The sequence below is a fragment of the Portunus trituberculatus genome, chromosome 17, assembly GCF_017591435.1.
Source record: "Portunus trituberculatus isolate SZX2019 chromosome 17, ASM1759143v1, whole genome shotgun sequence".
In the NCBI taxonomy this organism is placed as follows: domain Eukaryota; kingdom Metazoa; phylum Arthropoda; class Malacostraca; order Decapoda; family Portunidae; genus Portunus; species Portunus trituberculatus.
The window spans coordinates 32,657,525-32,682,524 of NC_059271.1; the positions used below are offsets into that span (position 1 = coordinate 32,657,525).

The 25,000-nt window shown below is 42.5% G+C and overlaps 1 protein-coding gene across 1 annotated transcript in view; it reads left to right on the top strand.

Annotated features, from left to right (window-relative positions):
- LOC123505048 (nephrin-like) overlaps positions 1-25,000 on the top strand; it is a 204,211-nt gene that overhangs the window by 149,536 nt on the left and 29,675 nt on the right. The window contains exons 15-17 of the mRNA XM_045256074.1: positions 1,891-2,042; positions 10,920-11,055; positions 13,017-13,162. Of these exons, the coding sequence (XP_045112009.1) occupies positions 1,891-2,042; positions 10,920-11,055; positions 13,017-13,162 (434 nt within the window). The remainder of the gene's footprint in view (positions 1-1,890; positions 2,043-10,919; positions 11,056-13,016; positions 13,163-25,000) is intronic.

Consider the following 25,000-nt stretch of genomic DNA (forward strand, 5'->3'; position numbering starts at 1 on the left):
GGTGGTGGTGGTGGTGGTGGTGGTGGTGGTGGTGGTGGTGGTGGTGCTGATGGTGGTTCTAGCTATTATTGTTGTCCTAATTACTGGTGTTGTTAGTTATACAATTTTGTTATTATTGTTTCGATTCTCATTTTCGTCACAGTTGTTATTATTGAAGTTACAGCTGACATTGCTTTAATGGGCAGAACCATAAGGGATTGGTACATAGTGGGTCTTTCTCTTTTAAACGCAAAAATTAGATACCTTACCTTGTCTTACATAAAAAAAACAATGACAAACGAATAAATAAATACATCTTGTGGGGTGATTCACAGATACATTATTTATAGGGACACGTATATATGTCATTTACACGAGGAAATGTGGCAAGAGGGAGCACTGGCGGTGTGTGTCCCTTCAGAGCCTGGGAACCCTGTGCTGGTCAACGGTCAACAGGGATCCACGCGGCGAGACAGAGGCGCATTGGAATACATAGGAAAACAAGGGAGACCAGCAAGGCGTATGACAGGGCTGGCATTGTCGTTGTTATTGTTGTTGTTGTTGTTGTTGTTGTTGTTGTTGTTGTTGTTACCATTGCTGATTTCCCCCTGTGTTCGTCTTTCTTGCAACACATGCTGTTCTCATTTTTGCTGATCGTGTTCTGACAACTGTTCTTAGAGTTATTATTACTGTCCTTATTGTTTCCATACTGTGGTTTGTGGTTGTGGTTTTATTTTCCTTCTTTTATCTTCTTTTCTTCACATTTTCTTCTTTTTCCTTTCCCTGCTATAAGTTTAACAGCAACAGTGGTGGTGGTGACAGCTGCAGTCGTGGTGGCGGCAGCAGTGGCGACGGAAAGAGTAAAGACAAGAGAGAAACCCGGTGACTTATCCCCACATAAACATACTCCTCCTTAAACTTGGCCGAATCTTTCACTTTTTTCCACCTTTTTGCACTCCGAAACAAGCTCAAACTACCAGAAAAATAGACATAATTAGCTGGGCACAAAAACGTTCCCTTTTCCCACTGGACCTCCCCCACCAACCGGTCGGCCAAACTCCGCGGTCGCCGGGCCCACCTAACTCACGGGCAAAGTGGTCCCGTTAGCGCTCAGGGCCAATTTATGAGAGATATTAAACTTGAGGTGATTACCAGAGGAGCCGCTCCAGTCCGCGGTAAATATATCACCGCCAGCAGGAGCCGCGGCCAGGGGAAGGTGGAGGCGACAAGGGGACAAGGAGAACCGACGGTGGCCACGAAAAGGGAGAGAAATGGACGGAGGGACCAGTTCATGAGGGGAGGAGAGGGAGGAAGGAAGAGAAGGATTAGTTCGTGAAGGGAGAAGAAAGGAAGGAAGGGTGACGATAGGCATGAGAGAGAGAGAGAGAGAGAGAGAGAGAGAGAGAGAGAGAGAGAGAGAGAGAGAGAGAGAGAGAGAGAGAGAGAGAGAGAGAGAGAGAGAGAGAGAGGTCTTGGAAAGTTGCACATGAGACGATTCCTTGCTATGCCCCAGATGTGTTTTTGCTCATTTGTACGTATTAAGGACGGTAATTGATTTCGTTTGAGCTCTCTCTCTCTCTCTCTCTCTCTCTCTCTCTCTCTCTCTCTCTCTCTCTCTCTGCAACACTCACCCAGCCATCATTTACATTGCACGGTCGCATTTCCCGCAATGTTGACGCTTAATCTCCCGTAACACTAGAGGACCGCAACAAACAAGTCTTCTTAATAGCAACACTGTGTTGTAATTAGGCCATGGGTGCGCTCTCTCTCTCTCTCTCTCTCTCTCTCTCTCTCTCTCTCTCTCTCTCTCTCTCTCTCTCTCTCTCTCTCTCTCGCTTTACTTCACCCTCCTATCCTATCTTATCCCCTCTCAGTACATCTCCCCTCTCTTTTCTCCCCGCTCCGTCGCAGGTACCGCTGGCGCCACGAGAGGATAACACTGCAAGCCACGGGGGAGGTGCTGCAAATGTCAAGCGTCAATAGAACACAGCTGGGCCACTACACCGTCATCGCCTATAGCAAGAGTGGCGCCGCGAATGCATCCTTTTACCTTGATGTGCAGTGTAAGTCGTGATGTATTATGCATGGCAGTTTGTGTGAATGGTTAGTGGTGGTTGAGTTTCTTGTTGTGTTTGGGCAGTGTTCGTATTGGGTAAGGTACAGAAGTCGCTGTTTTTTTTAGATGATTCCTGTATTGTGAAAGTGTAAGTTGTGATTTCTCGTGGTAGTTTGTGTGGAGGGTTAGTGGTGGTTCAAATTCTTGCTGCTGTGTTTTGTGGTTAGCGTTCATACTAGGTGTGGTACAGAAATCGTTGGTATTTTAGGTGGTTGAATTTTAAAAGTGTAAGTTATGATTTTTTTTTTTATCCATTTAAGTTTGTGTTGGTGGTTAGTGGTGGTTGGAATTCTTGCTGTGTTTAGGCAATGTAGAGGTAGAGGAAACGCTGATATTTTAGATGGTTTCTGAATTATAATAGAGTTAGTCGTGATTTCTTATGCATGGTAGTTTGTGTTGATGCTTAGTGGTTGTTGAAATTCTTGTTGTTGTGTTTGGTTAGTGTTCGTTTTAAGTTAAAGAGTAAAGTAGAGGATTTGCTTGGTTTTTTTTACGTGGTTTCTGAATGGTAAAAAGTGATTGGAGTTTATCTTTTATATTTTTTCTCTCATGCTGGGAGTTTTGCAATCGGGTAAATGAAAAAAAATGCTGTTATTTGAAGAAATTTTTGACTGATAACATTGAGCCGAGTTTAATTCTATCGTTTTTATCCTTTCCTTTCAATCTGATACTTTTTATCCTATTTTTTTTCAATCAGGCAGGTTCACGACAGACACAGCTAGCTTTCACATATGAGATAAACACTAGAGTAAAAGAAAAGAAAAAGAAACACCATCAGTTAACGTAATATCTAACTAATAACACTGAATCAACTATAATTAATCTTACCTATTTTTTTTTCCACCATCCTGAGACCTTTCATCTTTTTTTACATCTTCGTCTAATTTTTCCTCGTTTTTATCTAAGGACGGAATGAATTAAGAAGTTGGGGGAATTTTACCTCTCGCAGGATCCCTTATTTGCGTCTCATATCCCTGGATGCATCTGTCGTTCCTTAAGGGTGTCATATGTTTTTCTTTAATCAACGCCACGCACCATGGGGACGATTTTTATTTTTCCCGGCTCCAGTTTCAAGTCAGTCGGAAGAAAAGAAGGAGGAAGTAAAGAAGGTAGAGAGGCAGGGAGGCAGTGTGGCAAAGGGACAAAGAGCGAGGGGGAGCAACTGAACACAGACAAGGGGAGAGGAGCAAGAAAGAGCGAAGAGAAAAGCGTCAGGGTGTGAGGAAGAAATGGGAGAGGAAGAGAAAGAGAGAGGGAGAGAGAGAGAGAGAGAGAGGAATAGTGAGAGAGAAGCAGAGACTTAGGAGGGGAAGATAGCAAGGTGAGGAAGAGATATACGTAAAGGAGGAACAAAGGTATAGAGGAAGCAAGAGAGAAGAGAAACTGGGCAAGGAGGATTAAGGAAAAGGGAGGGAGGAAAAGAGTTGCAGAGAGGAAAAAGAAAGGGAGAAAAATAACGAAAACAAAGTTAATTGAAAAGAAGAGAAGAAAATAGGAAAAAAATGATAAGAAAGAAAGTCATAGAGTGAACAAGAGATATCTGGAGAAAAGGAGAAAAGAAAGGAAAGAGAGGAGGGAGAAAATGGGAGGTACAAAGACAAGAGAGAGAGAGAGAGAGAGAGAGAGAGAGAGAGAGAGAGAGAGAGAGAGAGAGAGAGAGAGAGAGAGAGAGAGAGAGAGAGAGAGAGAGAGAAGAGAGGAGAGAGAGAGAGGCAGAGTAGAGAGAGGCAGAGTAGCCGGCTGGTGACCTTATCCATAGGGAATTGGCAACGAAAATCGGTGACATAAAAACAACAAGCTAAGACATGGACGAACTTGCATTGACGACACGAAACGGACCAGAAGTCTTGCAGAAAAAATCAGGAAACTCAGACAGACGGCGACTGTTCGACGTAGCAGAGAGAGAGAGAGAGAGAGAGAGAGAGAGAGAGAGAGAGAGAGAGAGAGAGAGAGAGAGAGAGAGAGAGAGAGAGAGAGAGAGAGAGAGAGAGAGAGAGAGAGAGAGAGAGAGAGAGAGAGAGAGAGAGAGAGAGAGAGAGAGAGAGAGAGAGAGAGAGAGAGAGAGAGAGAGAGAGAGAGAGAGAGAGAGAGAGAGAGAGAGAGAGAGAGAGAGAGAGAGAGAGAGAGAGAGAGAAGAGAGAAATTAACAGGAATGAAAGAACTTGTTAATTAACTAAGCAAGGAAAGAAAGTACGAGTAAAATACAAAATTAGAGAGAAAGAATGAAAGAAACAAAGCAGGAAAAATAAAAAAAGAAAGAGAAACAGACTGACGTAAAGAGAGAGAGAGAGAGAGAGAGAGAGAGAGAGAGAGAGTTTCACGTATGCCAGGACAGCAGTTTGGGTTCATGTAAGCGAAGTCGAGCTATAACAGAGGAGAGACAAAAGGAGCGGAGCGGAGTGAGGCAATGCGAGGAACAAGGAACCGCGGCTCGATAAATTAGGTAGAGAAAGAGTGGCTCTAATTTTAATCGAAGGACAAAATATGCTGGAAGGAACACGGAAAGGGAAGGTCGGAATGCGCGCGCGCGCGCGCGCGTGTGTGTGTGTGTGTGTGTGTGTGTGTGTGTGTGTGTGTGTGTGTGTGTGTGTGTGTGTGTGTGTGTGTGTGTTTGCGCCCCGACACGTAACTACAAAAGAAAATTGCTGGTGAAATTCTGAGGAATTGAACGCAAGATTGTGAACATCAAAGGGATTGGAAAAGATTGATTCTGGATATTGATATGAATGGCAAGGCGGCGAGCGATATTACGTCGTTACTCGGTGCGGACTGCGGGATAAAGTGACGTGAGTGAACTGAGGAGAGAAGGAGAGGACAAAAACAAAAGGACGGGGGTGAAAAAGCGACTGGCAACGAAGGGGCCATGGCGGGCTGGGTACTGTCTAATGAGTAGCGGTAATATGTTTTTTAGGTACCCCCCGGAAAAAGAGAGACCACAAAAAACGTTACAACAAAGGAAGGACTGCAGCACGGCATTGCGTCTGTGACTGTGTGTGTGTGTGTGTGTGTGTGTGTGTGTGTGTGTGTGTGTGTGTGTGTGTGTGTGTGTGTGTGTGTGTGTGTGTGTGTGTGTGTGTGTGTGTGTGTGTGTGTGTGTGTGTGTGTGTGTGTGTGTGTGTGTGAGGAAGGTACGCAAAAAGTATGAACAAAATATAGCAAGCATTGGTCTATCATTAAAAAAGAAAAAAAAAACAGCACACCACCATTACCACCACCACCACCATTAAAATGATTACTATTATCACGATTATCATCATTCATTTTCTTGACTCTGATGATAAATGAAAATAACAAAAATAAAATGAGCACGAAGACAAATTGGTGTGTAGATAACTACGTACTGGCCTGCAAAAAACAAGAAGCGTGTAATAACTAGTTCTACCTAATCTGAAAACAAGAGACAAGCAACACGGACTGGATTCCTCAGGGGGTCTGCCGGCTGATGAACTGAAGCGAGCTCATGGAACGGGGGTGGAAAAAAAGATTACTCGGATAAGTCTACACAATGAAGCAAAATTAGCTATTCTCGAGGAAAATGAGACCTTTCGAGAGCTTTTACGGGTTCAAAACACTGGAAATAGAAGAGAAAAAGTAGAGAGATATTGGTGAAGACGAACAAAGACACGGGAGGAGAGACCAAACAGAGCTGGGAGTGACAAGAGAGGCGAATCAAGACCTTCACCAAAATAGGGAAGGGTTTATGAGAAGGAAGCAAAATAAGTGAGAGCAAGGAGAAGACAAGGTGATGAGGATGAATGAATATTACAGGAATGTATGAGTTAGAGGGAAGAGGGTGGAGACATGATGAAGGACGCGCCGTTAAGATACTAAGCACGGCAGAGAGGCAGAAAATGAATGCGTGATGATGGAAGGGAGATCAAAAGGAGTGTATTAGGAGAGGGTTAAATTTATGTGAGAGGCGGAAGATGGAAATTCGACGCTGAAAATAGCAGGGAAACGTGCACGGATACCCTAGAGACAGAGACAGAGAGAGAGAGAGAGAGAGAGAGAGAGAGAGAGAGAGAGAGAGAGAGAGAGAGAGAGAGAGAGAGAGAGAGAGAGGAATGGGAATGAGAATAAAAAAGATTGCAGCGAGGGGAGGGGAACGAAGAGAAGGGGAGAGTGAAAGAAAAGTAATGACATAAGTTACGCACAACATTTAATGAAGGATGGCGGTTTAGTGTCCGGTGGAACGCGACAAGTATTCCCCAATTTGAAGGAAGACTGACAGCAGCATGTGTGTGTCTGCATGGCCGGTGAGGGAAGCACTAGTCACCGAAAACCCCTGACAACGAGAGAGAGAGAGAGAGAGAGAGAGAGAGAGAGAGAGAGAGAGAGAGAGAGAGAGAGAGAGAGAGAGAGAGAGAGAGAGTACACCCCTGGAAATAGCTTGATAGAGTGGGAGCACACAGCGGGAAGAACGGTGCGGTGGTAAAATTGGTAGGGGACACAAGGGAAAATTAATAAAGTAATAGAAAACACGACGGGAGAAATGTGATTACGACTACAAAGGTGGAACGTGCGGACAACTGAATTAACAGCCACACGCCGCCTGTTATGAATAGACACAAGCGTTCTGCAAAAATGACGCACAGAACACCTTCCCTGAATATCCAGAGGTAAAGAAAAACTAGACATTCTTAACGTGGATTATTATTGTTCTTGTTATATTCATTATTGTTATTATTATTATTATTATTTTTATTATTATTACTATTGTTGTTATTACTATTATTATTGTTATTATTATTATTATTATTATTATTATTATTATTATTATTATTATTGTTATTACTCGTATTATTATCATTATCATAACTATTATTGTTATCAGTGTTCTTGTCACTGTTATCATCATCATCGTCATCATCACCATCAACAGCAGTAGCAGCATCAACAACAGCAGCACCAGCAGTAGGAGCGGCAGTAGCAGCAGCAGCAGCAGCAGCAGCAGCAGCAGCAGTAACAATCGCTGCACCAACAGCAACAGCAGCAGCAGAACAACACAGTGTTTTATCAACGAATACAGTTTCCCATAGACAATGATCGCATGCAGGTGAAAACAATATGGTAAAGATGCAAGGAGCATGCCAAACAAAACAAGACGATGCGGGGAATGCTACCATGAAAGTGGTTGAACACGAAAGAAATTGGCACAGGAAATATTTGCAGATCATCTAATGCTCCTCTTGTGGATACAAAGGAATAATTAAGAGAGGCAATAAAAGGTCCACGATACCAAACGTACTCTGCAGGAAAACACGACAGCGAGGCAGAAGAGCACGACCAACCTGGTTAGGGATTCAGGCGAACAATAATTGGTCGAGGGGTCCAGGAGGTGGTGAAGCGAGCAGCCCAACAAGTGGGACAAGTGCAGGAGTGTGTGAGTGAATGAGGGTAGCAGTGAGTGAAGGAGTGTATCAGTGAATGACAGTGTATGAGGTCATCTGTGAGTGAATAAATGTAAGTGTTAGTGTAAGTGGATGAGTGAATGAGTGTGAATCAGTGAGTGTGAGTGATAGTGTGTGAGTAATGTTTTGAAGTGCTGGTAGTGGTGTTAATGAAATGACAAGACAGCGTGTGAAAGATGGAATTCTGATCAAACGTGTATACTTATCGCACAAATGTAAATAAAATTAAATAATATTAGAAGGATTCGGAAGGAAGATACGAGTACGATACTAATTGAGGAGAAACGGTTGCCTGGAGGTGAAAGCGAAACAGCAAGTAATTACCATTCAAAAATGTGGCGAAGTAGCGGCAAGTGGATTGAACTGCAAAAACACAGCTGGCATGACCACACCACACTGACAGAGCATAGAAGTGTTTTTCTTTCTTTTTTTGACTGGTTGATCCAATTTTGCTGTGGCAGATGATCCCTCTTCTCTAAAATGGAACAATTTTTTATTCTTTTAGTATTGTTTGTTAAATTTTTAAATCTTTTTTTTTTTTTTTCTTTACCTGGGAAGCCGCATTCCGAGTTCTTAGGTTTGTTGCAACACTACCTTCTCGGAGTCCGATCCTCATTGTTCCACTACAACAACTCACACTCCAGTATGGGAGTCAGGATCTCAACTTACTTATTGACGGATGCACAATGGAAAACGATCTCAGTGAATAATTATATATATATATATATATATATATATATATATATATATATATATATATATATATATATATATATATATATATATACATAATTATTTCTTGTTTGGTTACGCTCTGAGTGCGTTGTGACGTGACGGGCTACATACCGACGCATGCACGTATGAATAGGTAAACTGACATGGCTTTGGTTTCGTGTCTCCTGCAATGTTCACATCTGCTATTATTAGACCGGACAAAAATGCATCAGCACAGTTTGTGGGACGGACCATAATCAGCCGCTTGTATCTGTACCCCCGTCCAGCGCTCCTCCCACAATGCATCAGGGCTCCCGTCCGTCCCCGCACTGCTACATGCCAACAATGCCAGGCACGCCAGGCACCACGACGCGTCCTAACACTGCCTCCTTAGCCACCGCCGCCTACAGGAGCACGGCCGCTGATGGACCATTCCGGGGCGGGTGATGGCGGGCCGCGCGCTCCTCACGCCTCACTGGAACGACCTGTTTTATCGGAGACACTTAAGCGAGTTCGAGTTACGCCTCGCCTTAAGAGAGGGGAAGATAATGTAATATGCAAAAAGACATTTGAAAGACGTATCCCCTTCCGCGTCTCTCTCTCTCTCTCTCTCTCTCTCTCTCTCTCTCTCTCTCTCTCTCTCTCTCTCTCTCTCTCTCTCTCTCTCTCAAGCTATTATACTTTTACGTTTTCTTTCTTCTAAGATTTTTCTGTCATGGTTAGCACACATGGAATTCGAGTATCTTCCAAATAAAAGACTTGAAATACCAATGTAAGGAAAGAGAGAGAGAGAGAGAGAGAGAGAGAGAGAGAGAGAGAGAGAGAGAGAGAGAGAGAGAGAGAGAGAGAGAGAGAGAGAATTCCCGAATGATCTGGAAACATCTGCATTTCTTATATTGGTATATCCATGTGGAAATCGCTTCTGGAATTAGCAAAGCCAACATTTCTCGCCAAAAGTTTTCCGCGGAGCGATTGAGAGAACCGAAGAAGAAATCTCGTCAATACAGATTCGCAACAAGAGGAGGAGCTTGAGAATGAAAGCCGTGTAAGAAGTATTTGAGGCAAATGAAGAGGAAACGTTCGGGAAATTGCTTAACAAAGTTGTATACCAAATAGCGGACCTTTTTTTTCCTCTCATTCCCGATGCAGATGTTACTGTGATGTAAAATTATCATGGACAGGAAGATAAATGCACGAACTCTTTTTCTTTCCTCTGCGAAGTATATTTCAGTGTGATTGCCCCGAGAGATACCAAAAACCGAGAGAAAACGGAAGATCATTTCACAAGCAAAACCCGAGAGAGAGAGAGAGAGAGAGAGAGAGAGAGAGAGAGAGAGAGAGAGAGAGAGAGAGAGAGAGAGAGAGAGAGAGAGAGAGAGAGAGAGAGAGAGAGAGAGAGAGAGATTGAGTTATGCAAAAAGATTACTGAGGGAAGATTCAAGGCCGGGTACATGCAGCTATATTCAGATACTTGGCGAGGCTTACTTCGGCTCAATCCGGACAGCCTTTCTCGGGCCGTTTTCATGCTTCAAATAAATATCTCACTTTCAACATTTTCCGTGAGAGAGAGAGAGAGAGAGAGAGAGAGAGAGAGAGAGAGAGAGAGAGAGAGAGAGAGAGAGAGAGAGAGAGAGAGAGAGAGAGAGAGAGAGAGAGAGAGAGAGAGGGGGGGGGGCTGCACGCTCTGAATGAGTGGCTGAATGTTTTACGGCGTAATCAGATTTTCGGGATCTGAATTGGATTTTATCGAACCACTCAGGAGGGATTAAGTTTGGATGAGGTTCAATAATTCAAAGCGGAACGCGAAGCTGAATTCAGGAAAATATTATGCTAAGTTCCTGGAGGACTTTGTGTTGAGTTGGTTTCTCTAATGGTGAAGGAGGAGAAGGAGTGTCAAGAGTGTGTGGGAAGCCCGTGTTACTCCCTATAAGAGTTGAGGAGGGACGAGAAGTGGGAGGACAGACGCCACTGCATTCACCATTGAAATGACGAGAACAGGAAAGCAAAAAGTGGTTAATCTTCTTAGCGATCGCATACAGGACGGAGATAAGGAGAATGATGTCCATCAGGTCGGAGGGAAGGTGATAAGGAAGGAGAAATGTTGGGAGAGAGGGATATGGTGAAACATGACCAGAGGAAAGATCAAGGAAGACATTATGATATCTATTTGTTGAAATGTGGTGCTTTCCGCTTCTCTGTTCTTAAGGTGCTGGGTAACGTGTGAGTGTGTGTGTGTGTGTGTGTGTGTGTGTGTGTGTGTGTGTGTGTGTGTGTGTGTGTGTGTGTGTGTGTGTGTGTGTGTGTGTGTGTGTGTGTGTGTGTGTGTGTGTGTGTGTTATTCATATACTTAGTCCCTTCAGTACCATGACGCGTTTCCATATTCATTTTCCTTACTATTTGGTGATTTTATACAGCTTCAAAAAAAAATATGTCGGGGACTGAAATTCTGAAGACTTTAGCCATTAATTTTCTGACCTCCATAGACCTTTCCTTATGTCAATAAAATGGTCTAATCGTACACAAATTTCAAAGTAAAAATGCGTCCCAGTACTGAAGGGGTTAACTATCGCCTTCATCAAAAAATAATATATTCCTTTTATTGAAGTATATAATTACACGACATGCTAGGGATTAATCATGCGTCTCCCATTGTTATCTTGCTCCCTTCCTCACTCTTTCATTACCCTGACGTGCTGCAGACGGCCCAGAGGAGGTGTCAGCGCTGGGGCGGCGGGAAGTGAAGCAGGGCGAGGAGGTGCGACTCAAGTGTTCCTCTCGCGGCAACCCTTCCCCGCACATCACCTGGACCAAGGACGCCAGCCCCCCGCCGTCCAGGTGAGCCGCCCACCCCCCACCACCAAACCCCAGTTCCCATGGCACCCTAGACAAGAGTGGCAGGCCATCATTACACAAGCCCGCTATATTTACACCGGCGCGTCATATCTACGTCATGACGCCATTACCAGCTCCATTATGTCACATTTGTCACACTCACACATTTACGTCACGTCTCGCGCCATTTCATTTCGACGGTCGTCTGTTTTTTTTCGGGATTTTCTCTTTGTCTTCTCATTCAGACTTTTCTCAGTAAAGTGATTTCCCTACAGACGATTGTGAGTCAGATGATTAGTAATTCACAAACATTTGCAGTAAGTTCGATACGTGTGATTGCCATTAATCTGATGCAAACAGTATCCCATAACTCACTATTGTTGTTGCTAATAAGAAATTTAATCAGCCTTAGAAGTGTTTTTATTACTTCACAATGGATGTCTTTTGTGTTTTTGTTATTTTTTCCTTTCGATTGAGCAAAACAAGCATCTGCCTATAACAAAGGCCTTATTAAAGGAAAGGTGTACTACCACGTATGGTTAATTAGCAGAAGGTGTGTTGTCATCATAAGTAAACGATGGTTTTATATAATGTTCGATCAATAAGGCTCCTTCTCACAAGAATATTATCTTTATCGTCTATTTTACATACTAGGTGATCAACAACATAATGCGTCGCTAGGAGTAGTTTATCACATTTTTCTATAACTTTTTCCCTTGAATCGTCCACACAAAGGTTGTCTTTCAGCAGCAAAGCGTTTTACTGAAAAAAAGCACTCGCACTTCTTTCATTCGTTCAGTTGGTTCCAGTTACACCACATATTGCCATAACCCCACATTGCCTTGTTATTATTGCCTCCCCACACCACTACAGAGCCACATCAACACCACCACAACACTCCACCACCACTCCACGTTACTATTGCATCACCACACCACTACAAAGCCAAAGTAACACCACCACAACACTCTCCACCACCACATCACCACTGCACCACACCACCACAACACTTATCACCACCAAACCACCACTGCACTACCACCACACCACCACTGCACCACACCACCACCACACCCTTACTCTCATACAGTGCACCATCCTTATTCTTAATACTATCACTCTACCATTAAAAAATATTGTCACCACATGCTCATTACATCACCATCACTACATCACTCATATCACGCCACCAGTGTCATTACAATATCGGTACATTAGGTCATCACTCCACTGGCGAGAGTATTAGCACCACAATCCAGTCTTCATCGCACAGCAGCAGCATCACCACATCTTAGGATCCTGGTTTAAAATGCAGTGTACTTTCATAAAACAATATTTTCAAGGGTCACAATTATAAGTGTTCTAGTTTTCATGATTAATTCGCCCCGCTGACTGTAGGATTTTTGTTAGACGTTGCTTACATTCATGAAATTACACTTAAAAACCTTATAACAACTTAATAACTTTCACTACAGCTTTTTTAAATCTAGTTGAGTGCTCTGAGACGTTTAAGACTTCGAAACTTAGTCTTCACGAAAACACACTTAAAAATCTCAGCAGCCTTCAGTAAAGCTTGTCAAGAGTAGCTGAATTAGTAGGTGAGAGTATAATTTTTTCAGTACTGGGACACATTTTTACTTTGAGTATTGGGTATGATTAGACAATTTTGTTTACATTAGGAAGGGTCTATGGAGGTCAGAAGATTAATGACCGAAGTCTTCACTAGTTTAATCCCCCCCATAAGTTTCTGAAATAGTAAACAGAATGAACATGAAAAAGCGTTCCAGTACTGAAGGAGTTAAGAATGCATAAATCTCAGTCTTACACAATACCTGCACGCAACCATCAAACTATAAACACACACGCACCAACACGCCTCACCATCACCACGCTTGCACTATAAGCGTGTGTCCCGGTAATGACGACTACATCACCTCTCACATAACCTCCCTCCTCCCCCATAGGCAGGCAGGCGGGCTGGGCTCCGGCGTGGGCGTGGCCTGGATGGTTGTCGAGGCGGCCACCGTGAGGGACACTGGTGTATATTTTTGCCACTCCCGCAGCCCGCTTGGTTCCGCCCCGCCCGTGGCCTCCCGTCTGGTGGTTCAGCGTAAGTACGTCCATCTCATCGTGTGAATAGGGCAGTCCTCTTCCCCCTGGTCCCCTCAGCTTCCTACCAGTGCCCGCCTCACGCACACTGCTCGGGTTTCAATATTTTCCTCCCCACCCGGAAGACTTAAAGGTCACACACACATACACACGCACACACAGGCCTCACACTATGTATTATTTTGTGCAACAGGTATCAAGTCCTCCTACGCCTTCCAGGTCTCGAAGCAGCGTTACAAAGTCCTAGTAAAATGTACGATGATGAATGTGTGAGCTTAATGTAAACGTTTACCAAAGCCTCGTCCGCCTCACCTGCGGATCACCTTCACGGAAAAGACGCGTGACCTGCCCTACAACTGAATCTCCTTCCCCCTCCGCTCTCTCTCTCTCTCTCTCTCTCTCTCTCTCTCTCTCTCTCTCTCTGTGTGTGTGTGTGTGTGTGTGTGTGTGTGTGTGTGCCAGTAAGGTGGTGGTGAGCGTTGTAATTCGTTTTGTCTGTAAGATGTGACTTGTAAAAGGTCTGCCACGTCTCATGCTGTTCACATCATCAAAGTTGCAGCAAGTTATGGTGTGGAGTGTAGTTCGGTGGTGAACTTATCTGTAGATCACTCGACGACGAACGAAAGCCAGCCAGCCGTGCCACTGACTTGAACACAAGCTCATAAGTTCACCACTCGAGCTCGCTGGCCACTTGGAAACCCACTCTGAACAGGGAACAGCTATTCATGACTTCACTGCAGCGCCATTGAACGAGGCACTGAGACAACACATCTCTTGGGCTCTGTTGAATACTCTGGCTGAGTCATCATTTTTGCCTTTATCTTGAGGGAAATAAAAAAATGATTGCCGCCACACAACGGATCGCTTTCTCATTTTCCCGAAAGAGAGAGAAGGGAACAAAAAAAGTCTGAGTCAGCAACCAGGCAGCGTGGAGGCACAATAGTCGGTAAAAGTGGCGTTTCACAGTAATGTATTCCTCACTCACTGGCGGAGAAATCAAAACATGAATCAGTTGCATAGTGGTGCGGAGCTTAATAGGACACGAGTAAACACAACCTGTAGCTCTCATCATCCTCGTGCCGGGCCTAAAAAACCAACATCCGCTCACCAACACGCGCAGGATATTCCCCACATCCTCCCATAACCTGACCTGCCTCCCTTTGCCTCCCTTTGCTTCCTTCCATATAGTTAATCTCTGGAAAGCCCCGCACTACACCACACGCTACCTTCCACAATATACACCACAATGTAGAGTAAAATCATATTACCCCAGTGACTCTAACGTCCTAACACCAATGACTCTTCTCTCTCCACTTAGAAATATGATAATACCTCCAGACAAGCTCACAGTCTCACAGTAAACACGTCATTACTATAACATCTCAGTCTTTACCATTGCCACATCCACTACGCAAATCAATAACATTAGCGATGCCATTTATCAACCCCATGACACGACCACAGCATAAATAACCATACCCATCACCACTACTGTTATTATCGCCATCATCTTCACCATTATACACGCTGGATACGATAAGATCACCTCCATCACCATCTCCAGCTTCCTGTTACTAGCAGCAGTGCCATCACCTGCATGTCTGGTTACAATCACCATCATCCTATCACCATTGCAGTCTAGGCCATACATGCCACTGTCTACGTCCTGCTAACTTTCCCTTTCACTCGCACCAATAGCTAGGGTGGTTACGATTCCTTACCCCTTAAACTGTCAATGGTTTTGTTCTGTTTCTACTATTTCTACACGACTATTGGTACAGGCCACAGAGATAATTACTTGGTGTTTGATAATTTTTTCTTATCGTTTTAGTCCTTTCAATACTGAGGCACATTTTTATCTTTATTTTTGGAATACTTAGATGATTTTATTTACATTAGAGAGCGTCTATGGAGCTGAAAAGATTGATTCATTCATGCTGCGGTCAAACATGTCTTCCTTACTCTTTATTTTCTTCATATTCCTTCTTATTCTTTTTTTCTTTATATTTTTCCTTATTCTTTTTTTTATTCCTCCTTATTCTTTTTCTTCATATTCTTCTTTCTTCTTTTTTTCTTCATATTCCTCCTTACTGATTTTTGCCTTCATATTCCTCCTTATTCTTTTTTTTTTCTTTATATTCCTCCTTTTTTTTTCTTCATATTCTTTCTTACTTTTTCTTTCTTCATGTTCCTCCATTCATTTTACTGTCAGAAATACCTGTCAACATTAAACTCTATAACCTTCACCAGACTATTTTGTCAAGCCTGAGGAGTGGCCTTAGCAGTCAAAGGATTAGACTTCAAACTAATCGATCCATCAACCTTATAAGCAACACAGCCCTCGCAACTGACCAGCCACCACCAACGCGGCCCCCTCACCTCACTTCAACCACCACCACCACAACCACATGCTCACCACCACCACCACCACTCAACCTTAATCGCCTTTCCTTTGATCATTGCTTTGATCATTGGCGTCACTACCACCACCACCACCTCCTCCACCACCACTACCACCTCCACCACCACCACCACTCTCTTCATCCTTACCACCTCCACTTTCTCTTCTCCACACTAGGTAGTCACTGTTACTAGCAGGGCTCTTGGTACCATTTAATTCATACCATTCACTATAACTAGCGTAAACTGTCATCATTTAAGAGAGAGGTCTCATGACATTTATCTCTTAAATTTGGCTAATTCTCTCGAACCTGCAAGGGAACTGGTAACTTAGTGGGCCTTTCTTTTCGTTTTATGTTACCCCTGGCCAGTTTTTGCCCATCTTACATTAAAAAATATCAAAGGTTATGGTACATAGTTCTCCCATCATTTCAACGTCCTGCTCATTGTTTCACCATATTTCTCACTACACATCGCCTTATCAGGGTTTGGAAATATTGTGATCACTATAACAAAATGGTACATCTATTGTCATTTGTTTCACCATCATCACAGTTACTTGGATTCACTGCCCATCACCTCATCACTAATTCAAATATTGGTCCTTCTGAAACACTTCCACGCTGCTCCCTCACTATTTTGAAAAGGACCCAGGTGAAGTTACACTGCTTTTCAAGGATATTTCTGTAATTCCAGTGACATGTTAACAAGATTTCTGCATTAGGAATGGGACAAATACTCTTTAGAACTCGGCTAATCGTCTCTGTGGTCTTTGAAAATGGTCGCGGTGAGAGAGAGAGAGAGAGAGAGAGAGAGAGAGAGAGAGAGAGAGAGAGAGAGAGAGAGAGAGAGAGAGAGAGAGAGAGGTGGGGGAGCGTTTCTGAATATGGAGCATTATCACCATAACTGCTTCCTTTCCTTCACTATCACGACAATATTCAACAACACCATTACCTCACCACTACCTCATATTGTATCACCAAATGCTATCCTTCACCACCACCCACATCACTACACCAATTAAGTCTACCATTTTCTTCACCATCACAGGTATATACATCTCTATTTTCTCACATCCCTTCAATACTGGGACATATTTTTACCATGAAATTTGTGTGTAATTAAACCATTTCATTGACATTAGAAAGGAGTCTATGGAGGTCAGAAGATTAATGGCCACAGTCATTATCTTAATCCCTAACATGAGTTTCTGAAGCTATATAAAACCACCAAATAGTAAGCAGAGTGATTATGGAAACGCGTCCTGGTACTGAAGAGATTAACACTTATCTATGTAACGCATGTTTGTTTCACCTCCTCACTACGGCAAGATCTGTTATACTCGCAACCAACACGAGGCTGCTACCTTCTCCAACATCAATAATGCTACTACTAACACAGCCACAAAGTTCAGAGGCGCCGAGAAATTCAATACCTAGCGGAGACAAGGTGGTGTAAAATGTCAAAGTTATGGTGAATGGAGGAGGAGGAAGAGGAGGAGGAGGAGAAGGAGGAGGTTGAGAAGGAGAAAGTAAAGAAGAATGAGGAAGTGGACAAGTGGTGGCCGTTGTTATATTATAGTGATGGTGGCAATGTTTGTTGTTGTTGTTGTTATTGTTGTTATTGCTGATGTTGTTGTTGTTGTTGTTTAGGATTGATGGTACAAAATGGTGATGGTGCGGACGTCGGTGATCGTATTAGTGGTGCTGGTGGTAATGGTAATGGCGGTGTTGACATGTGTTGCAGTCGTCATTACTGTCAATATTGCTGGTGATGGTGGTGTTGCTAGTAATAGTGATGAACAAGGTAATGGAGCTGGTCATTTATGCACATACTCGCTGACACCAGTGATGAAAAAGCAGCGCAGATAGAAAAGATAATAATGATGATGATGATGATGGTGATGATGATGACAATGAAAAAAACAATAATGATGATGAAGGTGATTTCATTTGGCTGTGCACAATTCAAATGAACCCTTTCAGTACTAAGCCACGTTTCCATATTCATTCCTGTTACTATTTAGCGATTTTATACAGCTTCAAAAACATATGTTGTGAATAAAATAGTAAATACTCTAGCCATTAATCTTCTGACATCAATAGACCCTTCATGATACAAATAAAATCGTCTAATCATACCCAAAAATCAAGATAAAAATGCGTCTTAGTACTGAAGGAGTTCATTCAACATCACCCACACCAATTACCTAATTGAGTATTGTATCATAGTTTCCAGTTGTCAGCCAGCCAGTCAGTGAGTAGTCAGATGCTACAGGGTACGTGTGAACGGAAGTAAACACACACAACAGACGAGAACGAATATTACACATTTCACTCTGCTTTTAGTGGCTTTCCGGCGAATTTAATGCTTGTATACACGTACGGAAGTGATAAAATATTGTACAAAATGTTCCCAGTGAATGAATGGGAGACGACTAAGTGCCCAAGTGACTAAGAGCCATGTCATATTCTCAAGGATTGTTTTCTTTGTGGGGTTCTGATTATAAAGAGGTTTAAGAATCCACGTACTATTCCCCATACCAATGATAGACTTCTGAATCACTGGATTTGGATGAAATCAGTTCCTGGGCAATAGTGATGCAAGTTACGGGGAGAAGGAATGTGGATAGACAGAGCATAAGATGGAAAGACGTGCTGAAGCGTGATATGAATTAATTTGGACTACAAGAAGACGACGCAATGAATAGAAACAGATGGGAAAAAGTTAACTAGAGTGGCTGACCTTACTGCATAGTGGGAATAAGATTGTATGAAGAAGAAGAAGAAGAAGAAGAAGAAGAAGAAGAAGAAGAAGAAGAAGAAGAAGAAGAAAGGAGGAGGAGGAGGAGGAGGAGGAGGAGGAGGAGGAGGAGGAGGAGGAGGAGGAGGAGGAGGAGGAGGAGGAGGAGAAGAAGAAGAAGAAGAAAAAAGACGAAGATGATGATGAAGAAAAAAAAAGACATTATGAGGTGACTCTATATTTCACCAAAGAAAATCAATTAAAAATATACCTAAAATGATTCTTCCCCTGTGATAAATTCTCGTAACATAATTTAGTATACTTTTCCATGAGAGAGCAATATTGAGGTATTTTCAAGCAAGTATACAACGTTTGTAGGGAAACATTTACCAATGGGACTTGCGGCATACGATCATTATTACTTATTCAGCAAGAAAATACCAGTGGTGCGCCTTTAATTGTGCCCTGGGTCGTAGTACAAATGCTGCATATGCGTCAGAGCTCCCTTCCTTCCATTCTACAGGGTATTATAGACTCGAGGAGAAAATATGAAGCCACTCGATGTTATTGGCAAGAGCAGAAAGTATGAAGCCACCAACACTACAAGCTGTGAGTCAATTCTTATGTAAAAATATTTGTTTTTCTTCATATTCCGCAAGCTGTGTTATAGATTCATGCTGAGTCTGCTGCTTGTAAGAAAAGTAATCTACTTTTTTTGCTTCATTATAGATATTTCACTATAATGTTCACTTCCTATATTTTGGCGCTTCACCTAGAATACAGTGCTAGGTGTGATTGAGCAAAACAGTGAACTTATTCTATCCCTGTAAAAACAATAACAGTAGTAGGCGAGTCACATAATTCACAGCCTCGCCATAGCCTCACAAACACCAACGTGCCAGCCGCTCACGTGCCTTGGAAACTTCACGCCATCTATTTTTTTTCCTAAAGTGTAATATGTGAGGGGAAAAAATGTAAGCACTCTTTACAATCTACGATGGACGCGTTGCCTCTAGAAAGTCTGGGAAAAAATAACGTTCAGTATTGGAAGTATATAGTTTGGAACCGAGAGTAACATAGCTTTCTGATACTTCCTTCTCATACCTCAGATCTGATATACATGCTTAGCTATTCACCACCCTATAGAGAGAGACAAAGCCCGAAATACGGAGAGAAAGTTAGCGTGCTGTTCTAGGTGACAAAATTTACGTCATATAGTCTGAAACAGAGAGTAACAGAGATATCTAATACCTCTTTCTCATATCTCAGATCTGACACATGCTTAGCTGTTCACCACCCTGTAGAGAGAGACAAACTCCGAAACACAGAGAAAGGTAGCGTGCTGTTCTACCACTAATTATCGACCACGGCAGTACATTGTGGGGGTGGGAATAGCAAAGTGGAGGTGACAAAATTCACGTCAGTATATTCAACAAGGGACATGTTTTCGGGTCGTGCACACAGATTCATGGTGGCAGACAAATTACCGTCGCTCATGAAGGACTTGTTGATGACCTGTTTATCAGATAATTAATTAATTCAATTAGCTACAATAATCTGCTTTAAATAAGGCCAATCCTTTCGGTCATTACTAATTCCCATATTCTCTCATAAAGGTGATGGAAGCTTTCAATTCCAGGTTTTGGGGTTTTTCATGGTGTGTGTGTGTGTGTGTGTGTGTGTGTGTGTGTGTGTGTGTGTGTGTGTGTGTGTGTGTGTGTGTGTGTGTGTGAGTGAGTGAGTGAGTGAGTGAGTGAGTGAGTGAGTGAGTGAGTGAGTGAGTGAGTGAGTGAGTGAGTGAGTGAGTGAGTGAGTGAGTGAGTGAGTGGAGATGGATGTGTGTGTGGAGGTGGGGCGGGTGAGTGGATGTGGTGTGTGTGTGTGTGTGTGTGTGTGTGTGTGTGTGTGTGTGTGTGTGTGTGTGTGTGTGTGTGTGTGTGTGTGTGTGTGTGTGTGTGTGTGTGTGTTAGGAGGTAGTGATTCAGCAAGGACGAGTATGGATTGAGCGCATTGTAACCTCGAGATTCTTGATTGATTTTACCAGGCGTAAGGAAACGATTTGTCCTCGTCCTCTTTCACGCTACTGAGATAGCGCCAAGACGTCTGAAGGCAGTGCAGCGTGGCATCCGGCTTAACCCTTCGCCTCCAACAACCAACCAGTGGGAGAAGCACTTGTTCCTGGGTGGCACTGTGTAGGCTGACATGATAAAGGATACTGGACTGTCTTTCTTTATTTCACAAGTGCCTGTTATAAGAGTTCTAGGAAATGCATTTTTTTAACGTATTGAAGTGCTTAGGATGCCGGGGCACCTTGCAAGCCTTGTGTAATATAAACTGTACGTAGGTCGCAGTAAGATGTACAGTAACTTGCACCCACTTTGATTGATTCTTGTTACCTCTGTCCCTCAGTATTAATCTTACGTCACTCATTGTACTATTAATAATATCCTTACTTGTGATCGATTTTTGCTATGTGACATGATTTTACGTAGAAAGGAAACGCTAAAATAGTGAAGATTAATCAAACAAGTTACAGAACAACTAACCATAACTATAGCAGACTTCTCAGCATTCATCGGTGTCATAGAGCGAGGCAAGTGCATGTAGTGTTTGTGTTGATATGTGAAAAAATATCTCGCGAGTGTCTTCACGAAAGTAATTTATCACTGAGGAATACTAACAAACTCAGAGAAAAATGTGCAACATTATGAAAGTTGTTTCTTTTTGTGAAGTAAAAAATGACCCGCAGTACTTCATGCACGTGAAGCATCACTTATTACAGTTTAGTATGCATGGGAGTCCTGGCTATACAAAGACTCGGGCCAGTGAGCATGAAGGCTTTTAATGCTAGAATTGGAATGCAAACTTGGAGAACGCCAAACAGTATGCACGGATTTCGTTTGGTGGAAGTGTTGAAAACGTCGCGCAGCGTCCTGGTCATCACTGTAGCTACAACAACCGCTATTCAGTGACGATACAGAATTGTTTGTACTTTCTTAGGGATGTATGTCCTTGTTTCACTGGGGATCACTGGGGATCACAGACGGATGGTCCGATATCGGTCCAGAGGTTGGGGTTGGGGTGTCCAGGAAAGCCCGTCACCTGCTGCCACGTGCACACAAAACATTTTATGCATTAGATTGGATATATTGGTTTCGCGCAGTAAAGCCATAAAAGAAAAAAGTAATTAAATGAATAAATAAAACACTAACAAAACACTTAAATATAAAAGATAGGCAACATGCACATATATATTCGATTCTCTCATCAAATAACACAACGAAGTTTTTGTGCATGAATATTGATATAAATGCTAACTAAAACTAAAGTGATATTGATTTATTTAAAATGAATATTTAAAAAAGTGTTATAACATTTATTTCTAGTGCAAATATTTTTAAGGAAATATATATATATATATATATATATATATATATATATATATATATATATATATATATATATATATATATAAACCGAGAATTCAGTGAGTACACTATAGTTACATAACCAAGGTATGACATCAACTTTAGGATTCGCTTTGCTGACACATGTTTGCTTTGTAGAATTAGGCCACTTCTGTAATGCAATTTTTTTAACAGATATCACAATCAAAGAATGCTATGTATGATGATGCCTGGGGTCAAAGTTTAAACTTGGTTATCGACATCGGCAATCCAGCAAGTATTTAGACACGAAACTTAAAGTAACGCACTCGCAGACATGGCAGAGGCAGCCGTGGTACAGTGGAACCATGCGTGTTTTGGGGTCAGAGGGTCTCCAAGCGCACGGGTTTGAATCCTGTCCACGGTCCGAGTGTAGGTTGGGCTTCCTCACTCGGGGCAAGGGTTTCCTAGCGGGTGAGCTTTGAGATAGGAGGTACCCGAAATGTAACCCCTTTAGCCCATAAATTCCCGTGAAAAGCCCACATGGTATAAAAAAAAGAAAAGAAAAAAAAGGAAGTATTAGTATCTTTGTCTTTTATTTATGAAGTATATATATCATATGAATGTATATCATTATATTATACAATGGAAATAAATCAGCGGTCAGTGCGCTGCCACTAACACAGGTGTGGAGCGGACACGTAACTACTGAGAAGCAGCTGTGTGGGTGTGGTGCCATGCGAACGGAGTCACCCATGAAGTACGACCATACTCTCTTATTACCAACAAATCCGCGTCTTCAAAAAATGGTTTTCCGCGACCCTACTAGTTGTTGTTTATCCTCACGAATCATATTTACCGTTGAGACTACAATTCAAGGCCCTTCAGCTTTATTGTGGTTAAATTGTCATCATTTAGAGCATCATCACGGAGGGTATTTAACAGTTCCGTAATAGCCGAGATCAAATCAGTTAATTAAGCAACAGACAGGCTCTACATCAAAGCTGGTAAGATTACTAATAGCCACCTGAAAAGCACGTATATTCTACCAGTACACTCACTGGCTGCAAATTAGCTAGTCATTTTATTAAAGGTTGGCTTATGTGATGTGGTTTGCTGTGCCGTAGTCATTGAAATTTATGTAACCCCGGCCATTAAGCAGCGTCAAGGCTCTCATTACCGGGGACCAATAATTGCCTCATTAACAACCATCTAATTAGAACATCAAAGTCCTAGTCCCAATGACACTAATAATAAGTTACAAGCGAAATACCGAAATACCACCTCCTCTAACCTTACCTCCACCTCCACCTCTCCTTATCTCTCTCGTCACTTTCTCCCTCTCACGTGTCACCAGCCAGACCGTCACCACCACCAATACCGAAGCGTCACTAAGATCTTTGTGCTACGCGGTCCATAAAAAATTCACTAACCAATACACTTGCAGAAAAACCACCTGGATCCGACAAGCCGCAGGTAAATAAACGCTGACGTCATACCATGGCCGCCGCGCAACAAATGACAACTGTGATACGTCCCGTTATGTGAAGATGCACACAGCTTCCCTACAGCAAGTTTGAATTTTTTTTTAGAGAACATATGGCAGCTTAACCCCTTGAGTACCATGACGCTTTTTGATATTCACTCTACTTATTATTTAGTGATTTTATGTACCTTCAGAGCTTATGTCGGGGATTAGAATAGTGAAGACTGTGGCCATTAATCTTCTGACACCCATAGTTCCTTCCTAATGTCAATAAAATTATCTATTTGTAAAGAAATGCCGAGGTAAAAATGTGTCCCAGTACAGAAGAGGTTAAGTACAATTAACTCGTGTTTTCTATGTTCACAGAATTGTTGTATGTTCTCCAATTAAAAGACAGCAGTAAGTCGATACCGAACGAGCTCAGGATGAAGTAAAGTTACGCCAGCCAAGTCCTCTTTTGTTTTCGTAACTCCTTGTCACACTTCTATAACATAGTGAAATTCTCAGGAAGAAAGCAATTAAGATGGAAAGAGTATACGTATTTTCCTGGCCATATTGCTAATTAAGGTATTAAATCGCGTCGACTTTCCTTTAATAAAATCGTTCGGATACATTAATAGGATTCAACGTCAAGGCATGTCCAGAGAAGCGGGTCCGATCAGCAGGCAGGTCCCTCTGCAGGCACTTCAACAAGCAAGCTAGAGAAATTATTGTGTTCGTGTTGGACTGAATCAGAAAGCGATACATGGTAACTGAGCCAAGCATTGGAGCTACAGAAGTGACATATATCTCTTTCTCTACCTTAAATGTTCTTTTCTTGTTTCTTCCTATGAATACACACTGAAATTATTATGTTTATGGTACCACGGACATAAAACTAATGACGCTGTTGGATACTTCTACCCATCCACTGACGTTTGTTTTCTTGTTTATTGATACACACTGAAATTATTACGTTTACGGTGCCACGAACATCAACCAAGACACACTTTCGGATATTTCTACCCATCCACTGACGTTACCACTAGTCACTACCCACTCTACTTACCATACACGTCTTCCTCCTCCACTCGACACCTCTGATTAGATTACATGCGTATAACTTATCAAAAACTACTTTATTACCACCTATCCGTATTCATCACTTCACCACGATTCTCATCACCCCTTGTCATCCCTTTCCTACACGCCATCGTCCTCCTGTATTCAGAAACTCTCTGCTCTCTCACCATAACATTTTTCCAAAGTCACAGAGACAACTAACCTTATCTTGAAGAGAGTTTCTTCTTTTCATTAACCGCAAATCTTGCCAGCCCATAACCAGAACCATAAAAATACTCCTAAAAACACGAGTACCTTTAACTGGCGCCATTGAAAAGTAGTGATGGTGAGAGAGCAAAGCATTTCAAAATACAGCCCATTCTACGAAGCCATGTAACCACGACGATGCAGAGACAAAAACTAAATCAATCAAATTCTTAACGATCTCACCATGATGACGACAAACCATCACTACAAGCAATCGCCTCCCACAACCAATCACCACCTCACCGCATCTCTGCCAACTTATCACATCCATCAGTCCGCATCATCACTCAAACGCCCATCACTCCCCATCATTTCCATCACTTCCAACGTTGATGAACGGCCAAAGATAGATGTGTCGTGTACATTAGCCGGAATCTAGTATTCATTTTGTGAGTCTGTCAGGGAAAGGAAGTGCTATCAAATAATAATAAGAAGAAGAAAGATGATGAAGATAGTAATCAGTAGTAGTAGTAGTAGTAGTAGTAGCAGTAGTAACAGTAATAGTGGTGGTGGTGAG